The sequence below is a fragment of the Vipera berus genome (genome assembly GCF_964194415.1).
Source record: "Vipera berus genome assembly, chromosome: 12".
Classification (NCBI taxonomy): Eukaryota; Metazoa; Chordata; class Lepidosauria; order Squamata; family Viperidae; genus Vipera; species Vipera berus.
The window spans coordinates 20,964,561-20,976,742 of record NC_138215.1 but is presented as its reverse complement, the minus strand read 5'-3'; the positions used below and the strand labels follow the sequence as shown (position 1 = coordinate 20,976,742).

General features: G+C 53.6%; 1 protein-coding gene across 1 annotated transcript in view; it reads left to right on the top strand.

Annotated features, from left to right (window-relative positions):
- The window catches only part of HERC1 (HECT and RLD domain containing E3 ubiquitin protein ligase family member 1), a 54,147-nt gene that overhangs the window by 41,322 nt on the left and 643 nt on the right, over window positions 1–12,182 (top strand). Inside the window, exons 54-77 of the mRNA XM_081337649.1 lie at window positions 526–726; window positions 897–1,027; window positions 1,228–1,427; window positions 2,042–2,156; window positions 2,706–2,852; window positions 3,711–3,812; window positions 3,969–4,142; window positions 4,484–4,777; window positions 5,151–5,216; window positions 5,291–5,416; window positions 5,654–5,792; window positions 6,218–6,399; window positions 6,569–6,724; window positions 6,908–7,030; window positions 7,429–7,531; window positions 7,645–7,814; window positions 7,939–8,077; window positions 8,416–8,585; window positions 9,139–9,308; window positions 9,394–9,559; window positions 10,067–10,143; window positions 10,565–10,817; window positions 11,046–11,198; window positions 11,483–11,788. Of these exons, the coding sequence (XP_081193775.1) occupies window positions 526–726; window positions 897–1,027; window positions 1,228–1,427; window positions 2,042–2,156; window positions 2,706–2,852; window positions 3,711–3,812; window positions 3,969–4,142; window positions 4,484–4,777; window positions 5,151–5,216; window positions 5,291–5,416; window positions 5,654–5,792; window positions 6,218–6,399; window positions 6,569–6,724; window positions 6,908–7,030; window positions 7,429–7,531; window positions 7,645–7,814; window positions 7,939–8,077; window positions 8,416–8,585; window positions 9,139–9,308; window positions 9,394–9,559; window positions 10,067–10,143; window positions 10,565–10,817; window positions 11,046–11,198; window positions 11,483–11,788 (3,863 nt within the window). The remainder of the gene's footprint in view (window positions 1–525; window positions 727–896; window positions 1,028–1,227; window positions 1,428–2,041; window positions 2,157–2,705; window positions 2,853–3,710; window positions 3,813–3,968; window positions 4,143–4,483; window positions 4,778–5,150; window positions 5,217–5,290; window positions 5,417–5,653; window positions 5,793–6,217; window positions 6,400–6,568; window positions 6,725–6,907; window positions 7,031–7,428; window positions 7,532–7,644; window positions 7,815–7,938; window positions 8,078–8,415; window positions 8,586–9,138; window positions 9,309–9,393; window positions 9,560–10,066; window positions 10,144–10,564; window positions 10,818–11,045; window positions 11,199–11,482; window positions 11,789–12,182) is intronic.

The following is a 12,182-nucleotide window of genomic DNA, read 5'->3' as shown; positions in this document are numbered from 1 at the left end:
AACTCCCCAGCCAGCTTTGCTTTAAGCATTATCACTTGGATTATGTGCAGTTGTGAAGTTTTTGAATTCATTGGGAGATGGAATGAGGGGAACCTGATTGAACCCCTGCTCGTTGGAGGCTTCTGCTGGAGGTCCTCTTGGCATCTTCAGAGCTTCTAGACAGCAGCTGATTCTCCAGGAGCTGCTGACAGGGAAACGGGGGGGGGGGGGGGGATGTCAGATGGAAGACAGAAACTTGAGTCTCTCTTCTGTCCCATCACCTGCGATGTGGCCCTTCCTTTTTCGTGGAGGGATCTGTTTTGACAAGCAGTGGCTCTCCTGTCTGGCTCTTTGGCTCCTTCTCTTCTGCTGGTTGTTCTTAATGGGCTGACCCATCTGGTCGTGATGGGTTTCACTGACAACACCCTAAACTCAGGCTGCCCGGGGTGCTCGCAGAGTCTGGCTGGCAAATGCACCATAGAAGTGTTGGAGGCCACTTGGAGCCGTTGCCTTTTGGGGTGAGGAGAGCATCTGTGTTTTTCCTAGGGGGAAAGGGTCTCCTGGACATCCAACCCCACTGGGTCTCTGCCCTTGCCTGGCCCGAAGAAAATCCCTCCGCAGCCTGGACAGGAGACGAGTCGGAGTTCCTGCTGGTGGGGCGGATGGACGGCTCCCTGGGGCTGATTGAGGTTCTGGATGTTTCCACCATGCGCAGGATTGAACTGGAACATTGCTACCGGAAGGACGGTAGGCACCTGCCGGGTCCCGAGGGCTGAGACGTGGGGAGGGACATTTTGACCCAAGAGGGAAGAAGAGAAAGCTTGAGCTGATGTCATTTTCCTACTGCTTTTGTGCATTTCCTTTCTGTCCTGTAAAAGATTTGGGTAACTTAGCCATTTTTTCCTCCTGGTCTTTAGTGTCGGTGACCTGCCTTGCCTGGTTCAGTGAGGAGAGTGCTTTTGCTGTTGGCTACGTGGATGGGAAGCTGTTGATCGGCCTGAGAGAAGCACGGGAGAGCGGAGGGATTGTTTTGGTGGATGCACACAAGGTACAGCAGAGCCCGCTTGCTTTGGCCCGGCTAAATTGCCTGCACTCCAGGAAGGGGTGAAAGGAGAGACCGCCTTAGGAACTAAGTGGCCAGATGGTTGTACGTGCTTGCACCAGTGTCCCAACTCAGGAGTGAGCTTTGTGTCTTGTGCTCAGAGGGATGCCCGAATGTGCGTTCTTTGTGCTCCTTGCCTTCTCCAGGACACCATTGTCAGCATGAGGTGGGACCCCACTGGGAAGATTCTCATGACCTGTGCGAAGGAAGACTCGGTCAAGCTCTGGGGCTCCTCGGGGAGCTGCTGGCGGCACTTGTACACCCTTTCCCACCAGGCCGGGGTGAACGCCATTGTCTGGTGCAGCCTCCTGGGGAAGGGCCCCAAACTGCAGCTGCTGCTGGCTACGTGAGTTGGGAGGTTTGCTGCCTCTCTTTGCATCTGCCTGGTACGGAAAGAAATTCTGGGGGTTTTGACGGGTTTCTAAAATTTTCTGCATTGACCTATTTTCCAAAGGGCATTTGGCTAACTTGGAAGAGAATTAATTCTGTATGGGTCGTCCTCAGCTTATGATCGTTCATTTAAAGATGGTTCAAAGGCAGGACGTTCTTGAAAACAGTGACATGACCCATCCTCAAAATTACAACTGTCGCACTACCCCTGCCATCACACGATCACAATTCGGGCGCTTGACAACCAATTTGCATTTACAGTGGTTGCAGCATCTCCTGGTTGTGTGATTGCAATTGTTGGATTTTGGATTTTTGGATTTTTGGGCTATCTTATAAAAAAAATAGGCTCACTATTTTGGACCCCAGGGTTCGCCTTTCCACTCTCCCTCCTGATCTCCTGGCTTCTGTAGAGAGAAAAAAACACTAAGAGGGGATTAGAGTTCCCAAGACCAAAAGCCACCACCCGCTCGGCACTTGCAGCCCTCGGGATCCTGCGTGACCTGCAAGCATCACCACTGGGTGCAGGACCGTTGTTCTTCAATGCAGCTTCTCCTCTTCGCTTTTGTTTAGCGGGTGCCAGAACGGCTTGGTTTGTGTTTGGACAGTTCCCCAAGACGAGCCGGTCTTCCTGCAGTCAAGCCTGAGCTGCTCCGAAGAGTGGTGGGATGAAGAAATTGGCCGGAAGGTGAGGACCACAAGTTGGTGCTCTCTCAGGAGGAACCAGCGCAGAGCAGAAAGCGGCTTCAGGTCTGGCAAGTCAGAGATAAGCCCAGACATTCGAGGCAGATTTTGAAATAAATAAATAAATCATTGGGCTGGTTCCGCCTCTCTGCTCAGCTCTTACGGAGCTTTCCTCTGTCGCGTTAAGACCTCCCCTGCTTGGGAGGGATGATGGAAACTAATCCCTTGCAGAGATTGCCCCCGTAAAGAAAGCTGGCTTATGATGATGATGACTTTATGGTCACTTTGAATGTACACCAATCGGCGTACATCAAAATGAAATTTCGTTGCATGCAGCTCTCAAAGGGTCACCACCTCCGATATATACTCCTTGTTCGGGGCCCGCTCAAATTTCACACTGTCCATTTTAGTCTCTAGGGAGCGAACGATGGCAAACGGGACAGCTTATGCACATTAGCTGGACAAGTGGCCATTCTTTCACATATTTGGGGTAATTTGCATTTCAGTTCTTTAGTATGAAAAGTCTGAGATTCTTCTGGCCCTTCCTTTCCAGGATGCATACAGAAAAATAGCAGAAACCAAGTGCATTTATCAGCTAAAAGGACACATCACGCCTGTACGGACTTTGGCTTTCAGTTCTGACGGGCTGACCTTGGTCTCCGGAGGACTCGGGGGCCTTATCAATATCTGGTCTCTACGGGTAAGCGGAGTTCCCAAAAGCCAAAGCCGGTTTTCAGGGGTTAAAAATAACACAAGTTTGTAGGCTCAGGTTTAGCAAATAATTTTACAGTCGTGGCCAGAATTGTGGAAACCTTTTGGGAAAAGTGTATTTTTGAGGTTTGATGGCTAATAGCACCACTTTTTTTTTGGAGCAGTACCATAAAATTATATATCAATGGAAAGATAATTTAATCAAGAATGTAATGCAACCAAGTTTGTTCAATTATCTGTACTGTATTCTATGAAAAGTTACAGCCAAATAACCAGAAAAAAGGAAGCACAACTTGCTTAGGTTGATCTCAGGTAGCTTTCCTTCATCTGATTGTAACCAATGAGCACGAGTGTTTAGAGAGCCAATCGGGTGTCATCTTGTTTTGGCAATGAGCCAATCAGATCACAGTAGGATTCCGTTATTGATGTCATGTATTGAAGCTGAGAGGAGGAGATTTGTCAGTGTGTTATGTGATCGCTATCAAGTTGGTTGGGGTTTTTTGTGTTCTTTCATTTAGTGAGCTTGTAAAATGTAATAAAATTAAAGTAATGGTGCAAAGAGTTGATCGGTTGCCCAGAAAGCGATGTAAAATAGTATTATTAAGTGAACAAGGCTACAGTTATAAAGAAATTAGAAGAAAAATGGGTGGAAACTTAACCAAAGATGGCATTTCTACTGTACACTTTTCCCAAAAGGTTTCCACAATTTTGGCCACTACTGTAGATAATTCTGGAGTTGGGCAGATCCTAAATCAAATACATTGTTGTTGATGATGATATCTTTTTTTGCCATACATACACAAATATCTGTGTTTATGTAATTGTTTTTCTGATTCTTCCTTTCTAGGATGGGTCTGTCCTGCAGACTGTGGTGATCAGTTCTGGAGCTATTCAGACGGTGGTTTGGATCCCTGAGGTTGGAGTTGCTGCTTGTTCTAGTAGATCAAAGGTATCGTTCATTTCCCTCCCTCACAGTGGGAAGTGATCCCAGTCTAGCCGGTGGGATCTCTCTCTGGGCTCACCTGCCTTTATGCCACACATTAGATTATTGATTAGGGTTGCCGTGGTATTTCGGAAGGTGTGAGAGTCACTTCTCTCTTGGTAGGATGTCCTGGTGGTGAATTGCACTTCGGAATGGGTCTCTTCCAACCACGTCTTGGCAACATGTAGGAGTGCTTTGAAACAACAGGGCATTTTTGGCTTAAACACGGCCCCATGTATGAGGGCTTTCTTGGAACGGCTGCCCATAATGCTGCAAGAACAGTACACGTATGAAAAGGTAGGAAGACCTGAACAGCTTGTGCGTGAAGTGCGCAGAGACCATTTCAGAAATATTGAACTTGTTCTCAACCTAGTTCTAGGATTCCGCTGACTTCTCCAGTGTTCCCAGACCAGGTCAGAGGATTGTGCTAGATTAGGTTGCTTAGACATTCATTTTTAAACAACATTTTACACAGCCCTTTGCTGTCACAATTTCCTTTTGAAAAAGCACTTGACACCGAATTTGTTACTCTGTCCCCTGTTGTGCTGATGGGAACTAATTCTCTTGGCCATGCCGATAAAGTGAAGGGTTAGAAGGATAACACTGGGGGTAACCCTTCCTCTTTCTCTCACTCTTAGCCCTACGTGGTTTGTGGAGACCAGCTTGTTCACAGCCCCTACATGCAGTGCTTAGCTTCGCTTGCCGTGGGGCTGCGTCTGGATCAGCTCTTGTGCAGCCCACCCGTCCCTCCGCATCACCAGGGCTGCCTACCGGACCCCTCGGCCTGGAATCCCACCGAGTGGGCCTGGCTGGAGTGCTTCTCCACTACTGTCAAGGCTGCAGAAGCGCTGGCCAAGGGGGACGCCTTCCCAGAGTCCTTCGCTGTCCCAGACCTGGAACCGGTGCCAGAAGAAGAACTCGCCCTCCTCATGGTAACCGTGCCCTGCACGTGGCAACGCAGCTTTTGAAAGAGCTCTGGGCGTTGCTCAGATGTGCCGACTGGAGATGTTGGTTCTGCAGCGGCTTTTCTCTTGTGGAATGTGGGGAGACAGAACTTTCGAGTGCTGCCTCTTGCAGCTCTAGGAAAAGCGGGGGGGGGGATGTTGCTCCAGATTTTGCAGGTTCTTGCCTTGCCTTGCCTTGCCTGAAACTACAGTTTGGGGTGTCATAATTGCATAAGTTGCTCTGGACAGAATCAGGGCGCCCTTTCAAGCAAGCCGGCATAGGATGGATCGAGATACGTGAGAGACCTGGAGGGGCACAGCTGCCGGCTCTGCCGTAAGGCAAGAACTGTGTATTTTGCAGGACAATGGAAAATGGATCAATGGCCTGGATGAGCAGATCATGTCCTGGGCAACCTCACGCCCGGAGGTCAGTGTCCCGGGTGGTGGGTTGGAAAGAGCCCCAAAGAGGCCCCCCTTCTCAAAACCTCTGCTTTCCCTTAGGATTGGCACCTTGGGGGGAAATGTGACGTGTGCCTCTGGGGAGCCGGAAGGCATGGGCAGCTGGCAGAGGCCGGAAGGAACGTCCTGGTGCCCGTCACGGCACCCTCCTTCTCACAAGCGCAACAGGTGAGCTGCCGCCAGGAGTCTTCCGACCCAGTAGTCTCGCCCTTGGCACAGCGCTGGGGGCCTCCTGGGGAGGGCAGAGCAGGGCCGGAACGGGCGGACCGATGCCCGCAGACCGGATGCTCGTCAGGGGAGCCTGTGCAGAGAGTCCAGTTCTGCAGAAAGAGCTCTCTGCATTTATTCAGAGGCAGTTTTTTGCTACCTTAAGAAATGAGGTTTTTTTTCTTTTAATTACACCAGGTCATTTGTGGCCAAAACTGTACATTTGTGATTCAAGCGAATGGAACGGTTTTGGCGTGTGGAGAAGGGAGCTACGGTCGGCTGGGACAAGGAAATTCCGATGATCTTCACGTGCTCACCGTCATTTCAGCTTTGCAGGGTATGTTGTGTATTTCGGCACTGAAGATTTAGTCAGTGTCACATTCGACCAGGTGACCTTGTTATATTTATTCATGATCGGCTCCATTCCCAAAACGGGGCAGCCCCAAGATAGAGTCTAACGTGCCACAATTGGGAACGGTCCGGAAATAAGTTCTGGGTTTGCTCCAGGGCTCCCCAGCAGAGGCTGTGGCAGACCGTTGCCTGGAAAGCAGGGCCTGGCCAAGGTTTGTATTCACCACAGCCCTTGCCAGAGGGCAGTGGACGGCCTCCTCCAGCTGGAGAGGAGCCCAGACGGTGCCCCACACAGCCTCAGGATTTGACGTCTAGATCAGGGGGGAGAGTCAGGGAGGGTGTTTGGGCCTTTGGGGGGGGTTGGATGGAAGGAGCTATTAATGTTGTCTTTGTTCTTCCACTTGCGTGAAGGTTTTGTTGTCACCCAGCTGGTGACATCTTGTGGTTCTGATGGACATTCCATGGCTTTGACCGAGAGTGGGGAAGTTTTCAGCTGGGGAGACGGAGATTATGGCAAATTGGGACACGGAAACAGCGACCGGCAACGCCGGCCAAGGCAAATAGAGGCTTTGCAAGGAGAAGAAGTGGTCCAGGTATGGCGAAGGGCTCCGAGACTGGATCCCTCATCAACTCCATGGTTTTTGCAAGAATTGTGGGGTCGTGGCTCTGAATTCAGGCCAGGTGGTTAAAAGTCCAAAATTGTAGCTGGCTTGAAAGAGCTCCAAAAAGCCCGACTTGGTCCGTTGATGCTGTTTTTTCCAGATGTCCTGTGGCTTTAAGCATTCAGCTGTGGTGACTGCAGATGGCAAACTGCTTACCTTTGGGAACGGTGACTACGGACGGCTGGGATTAGGGAACACATCCAACAAGAAGCTTCCCGAGAGGGTGACGGCGCTTGAGGGGTACCAGATTGGAGAGGTTTGACTTTCAGACTAAAATTGCGCCCTCTTTAGAAACGTAGCAGGACAAGCCGGACTTGCCTCCCATTCGTGTCTGCCTGGAGAGTTTGAGCCCCCAGCTGGCAAACGAGTCCTTCTGCAGAATTCTAGCTCTGGAATTTGAGACCCTTAAACTGAAGTGCTAACTCTCTTTTAACATTAGGTGGCTTGTGGACTAAACCACACCATCGTTGTATCTACCGACGGTTCCATGGTTTGGGCTTTTGGTGACGGAGACTACGGAAAGCTCGGCCTGGGAAATTCAACTGCAAAGTCCTCACCGCAGGCGAGTCCCCGCAGCACCCCCCCCACCCCCCTCAGAAATGGGTTTCCCTGAGAGAGGGTCTTTCCGGGATAAAGCCCTAGGGCGGGGTCAAAAGTCTCTCCAGTCTCCCTCCCTCCTAGCTTTCATGAGAGCTGAAAGGAGTGTTAGTTCGGTGTGTGTGTGTGTGTTATATTGCAGCATCCCTGAATTCTTCATCGTGGAAATAACACGGAGTCTCTGTGAATTTTTTCTATATTCCATGTGCAAATCACTCTGTGTCCCAAGCACAGTGTGGCCTCCTGATTAGAAATGAAAATTAAAAACAAATTTTAATGGCTTTGAATGTGATATCTCTGATACTACCCATTCTTGTTCCACCTTTTTAAAAAAATGTTTCCCTTTTTCTGTCTCTTTCACAGAAAGTAGATATACTTTGTGGAATAGGAATCAAAAAAGTTGCCTGTGGCACCCAGTTTTCAGTGGCTTTGACAAAGGACGGACATGTCTACACTTTTGGGCAAGGTGAGTCCAGCTGAACCGTCCTCGGCACTCGGCCTCTGGGTGCCGGAGGAGATCTCAGGGGAGGCAGGCCAGAGCCGGCCCCCAGTTCCCACAAGGGCTCTCCTTTATTCCAGACCGACTGATCGGCCTGCCAGAAGGACGAGCCCGAAACCACAATCGGCCACAGCAAGTTCCAGCCCTTTCGGGGGTTTTCATAGAGGACGTTGCTGTCGGAGCAGAGCACACCCTGGCTCTCTCCTCCGCCGGAGACGTCTATGCCTGGGGCAGCAATTCAGAAGGGCAGGTATGCCCAGGAGAGGGCTGCATTCGCCCGCTAAGCAGGCGAAGGGGGGCACAGAAATGGATGCGGTGTCCGGTCAGGCGTCCCGCTGAGGCTGTCCTGTGGCTGTTCTGTTTTCTGAATCTAGCTTGGGTTGGGCCACACCAACCACATCCGGGAGCCCACCCTGATCACCTTTCTGCAAGGGAAAAACATCCGACAGATCTCAGCAGGACGATGCCACAGCGCTGCTTGGACCGCCCCGCCCGTTCCCCCTCGAGCGCCAGGTACAAGGGCCGATGGGGGGGCTGTGCTCTTCCCCCCCCCCCAGCCATCTGGGGCAAGCTTCACTACTGTTGCCGCTTGAGAAGGGAGGGACTGCCACTTTCTCGTGCTCGGGGGTCCATAGCAGCAGCTCCTCCAAAATGAATCCTATATAAGTTCACATTTGCTTTTCAGCAGCCTTCTCTCCCCTGCCCCCAGGGGGGCACCTTCCCCTCCCCCAAGAGTAGAGACTTTTCAGGTGGAGAGGGGGGCTCTGGCTGATCTTGCCCCCCCCTCTAGCGATGGACCTCATGACAGCCGTGGGCGGGGTTGGGGGCTGACCACCTCTCTCTCGCTGCAGGGGTGTCGGTGCCTTTGCAGCTGGGCTTGCCGGACGCCATTCCGCCTCAGTATGGGGCCCTGAAGGAAGTGAGCATCCACACCGTCCGGGCCAGGCTCCGGCTGCTCTACCACTTCTCCGACCTCATGTACTCCTCGTGGAGGTTGCTGAACCTGAGTCCCAACAACCAGGTGAAGCCACTGCCTCTGCTGCCAAGTTAAATCTCTGCCTTTCCCCGCCCGTCCCAATGCACAGGCGACAGCCTGGCTGATGCAGTTGGCAGGAGGGTGGCACAGCATCCGATGCTGCCAGCCTTGGCGGCTCCCCCACACAAGGAGTCGCCCCCCTCTAAGCACGCCAAGGGCGCCTCAAGCGTCTGCACTGCCAGAGAGGGGGACCATTGCCCCTGCAGAAGTGCTAGCCCAGCTGATGTGGCTGAGAAAGCGGGGCTGGGCACCCGTCCTCAGCCATCTGGAAGGCCCAGACCCGGATGGGGAAAGGGGGCTGGGGAGGGCCTGTGAGGAAGGTCAGTCTGGCCAGGCCACGGACTGCTTGGCCTGCGAGGGGAGAAAAAGGGTTGCTTTCCAAAGACGTGGGAAGTGGCCCGGCTCCTCTTCTGCCCCCAGCGAGGGGCGAAGCTAACCTTTGAACCCAGTCTCGTGCTGGTGGCCCTTTCCAGAGCTCCCCATTGCCCTCCCGGTGGCTCCGCCTCGGGTAAAGCTTTCGGCCTCTTTCTTGCTACAGAACAGCACATCCCGCTACAATGCCGGCACGTGGGGGATCGTCCAAGGGCAGCTGAGGCCGCTGCTGGCACCCCGCGTCTACACGCTGCCCATGGTCCGCTCCATTGGGAAGACGATGGTTCAGGGGAAGAACTACGGCCCCCAGATCACGGTCAAGAGGATATCCACCAGGTCAGCCTTTGGGGCCCAGGCAGCTGGCTGCAAGTGGGGCAGTGCACCGCCCCGGGCGGCTGATCTCGCCTTCCTGTCCTCCAAGGGGCCGGAAGTGCAAGCCCATCCTGGTGCAGATCGCACGGCAAGTGGTGAAGCTGAATGCCTCCGATCTCCGGCTGCCCTCTCGGGCCTGGAAGGTGAAGCTGGTTGGGGAAGGCGCCGACGACGCCGGGGGCGTCTTTGACGACACCATCACGGAGATGTGCCAGGTACTGCAGGATTCCAGGGGGCTGGGTGGCGTCGCTCCCCTTTCAGCTGCTCCTCCGATTGCTGGGGTACACCTGGGGTACACCTGAAAAGGGAAAAAGGACAAGACTAGATAGCAGGCACTTTCCTCCTCCTCCTCCTCCTGGGGGCCAAAATGGAGGCGACGGGCCACACCTTTGCTCTCACTGATTAAAATTCTGGAGTAGGATATAGATATAGCGTGATAAGCATTTTATTATGGGTCTAGACCAGAGTACCTGCCCAGAAGAGGGATGCCAGCGGCTGGTACTTCTGAAGCTGTAATGCCAAAGGATACAAAGCGTTTGCTAATGTTTTAGTAGCCTTTATAGTCATATGCCAAGTTCCTAAATGCAGGTTGGTTGTTGGGAATTCATGGTTAGGGAGACGGGAAAGGGCGGCAGTTCCAGCTGCTCCTCTCGCTCTTAGTGGACTTGCTTTTCGGAGCCATTTAATAATTCAAAAAACCTTTTTTCCCCTTAATTCATAAGGAACTTGAAACTGGAATTGTAGACTTGCTGATTCCTTCCCCAAACGCAACAGCTGAAGTTGGCTACAACAGGGATCGGTAAGTTCACCGGTTCCCTTCTGAGCAGTTCCAGAGAAGAGGAAGAATTCTTGAACCTATTTTGCAGTTTGTGTCTCCTTGGAAGGTGGGCCAGGAGTGGACAGACCCCCGTGGCCTGGTTGGTCCAGCGCCATTTGTCAGAAGCCCCTGGTGACCCCACCCCCTCCCTGGCCCTCTTCCTGCCCGCTGGCTCCACAGGGGGAAAAAGGGGCCTGGCGCTTGGACCCAGACTCGGGCAGCCCGTCTGTCTCCTGGCTCTTCCGGGGGGGGCGGGGTTGCAGTTGGTGCTCTGTGCACTGGAAGCTTCCGCCTGGCCATAGAACTTGGGAATCCTCCCGCTCTCCCTGGGGAGTTGGGGCTCTCGTCTCTGGTGGTGATCTGGGGCTGCTTGTGGGCCAATGGCGGTCTTGTGTCTTGCCAGGCTTCTCTTGAACCCGTCAGCCTGCCTGGAGGAGCACCTGGTGCAGTTTAAGTTCCTGGGCATCCTGGTGGGCGTGGCCATCCGCACCAAGAAGCCTCTGGACCTCCACCTGGCCCCCATGGTCTGGAAGCAGCTCTGCTGCATCCCACTCACACTGGAGGACTTGGAGGAGGTGGACCTCCTCTGCGTGCAAACCCTGAACGGCATTCTTCACATTGAAGACAGCGGCATCACCCAGGAAAACTTCCACGAGGTGAGGGAGCTGCCGGCGGCCGCTGCTGGGCCCAACAAAAGTGGTCTGGAGCTCTTCCCAGTTGAACCTCTTGGGAGATTGTGAAGGGGGGGTCACCAGAAGGGGCTTTTCCTAGGAGTTGGGGGCCAAAAAGGCCTGTTAGCGGGAAAGGCAGTGCAGGGACAAAGAAGCAAAACTGCCACTTTGCAAAGATCAACCAAAAACCTGACTTGATTTCTTTCCTGTTAGATGATTCCTTTAGATTCCTTTATTGGCCAGAGTGCCGATGGCAAAATGGTGCCCATCATCCCCGGTGGGAACAGCATCCCCCTCACCTTCTCAAACCGGAAAGAATACGTGGAAAGAGCCATCGAGTACCGGCTGCATGAAATGGATCGCCAGGTAACGGTCCGGCACAGTCAGTCAATCTGGTGAAGCCCAGAAATGTCTCTGCTTTGTTTGGGGGCCTCACTTGGAGCAACGAAAATGAGGGTTCGTTTTACCCTCGTGTTCCATTTCAGCGTACTGGAAGGAACACGGTTTATAGGCTCCCGCCCCAAGTTGGAAATATTAATCCTGATTTCCAGTTTGTCCCCAAAGGTGACTTGTCCCTGCCTGCCTTCCTCCTGCCCCTTTGGGCCTTAGAGGGTCTTCCCCACCGCTGAGCTTCTGCTCACACCTTGCAGGTGGCCGCCGTGCGGGAAGGGATGTCCTGGATCGTGCCGGTGCCTCTGCTGTCCCTGCTGACGGCCAAGCAGCTGGAGCAGATGGTCTGCGGCATGCCCGAGATCTCGGTGGACGTCCTGAGGAAGGTGGTGCGCTACCGCGAGGTGGACGAGCAGCACCAGCTGGTCCAGTGGTTCTGGCACACGCTGGAAGAGTTCTCCAACGAGGAGCGGGTCCTTTTCATGAGGTTTGTGTCCGGAAGGTCTCGCCTGCCCGCGAACACGGCAGATATTTCTCAGCGGTTCCAAATCATGAAGGTCGATAGGGTAAGTTGGCGCTTCTCCCCCTCCCGATCAGAGGGAGGCCAGGGGGCCCAAAGGAGGGTGGCCTGCAGTCCCCTGCTGAGCCTGAAGGGCCACTTGCTGGGCAGCTGAGCGGGCCCCGAGACACGCCGGCTCTGCCGCGGAGGCCACACCTGGGCGGGAGAGGAGGGGCAGCCCTGCAAGCGGAGCAGGTGGGGCTGGGGGGGGCAGTCAGGGCCGGGGGCAGCGAATGCTGGATCTGAGAAAGGCTGAGCCAGACTGGGGGCCCTGAGCTTAGCCAAGGGCCCACCAACATTCCCCCCACACACACACCCGCTTTGGGAGGTCCAGGTTTGGGGAGGCCCCTCTGTCGATGACCTGGCCTAACCTGCCCCCCTCCTGCTCTTCTCCTGACCAG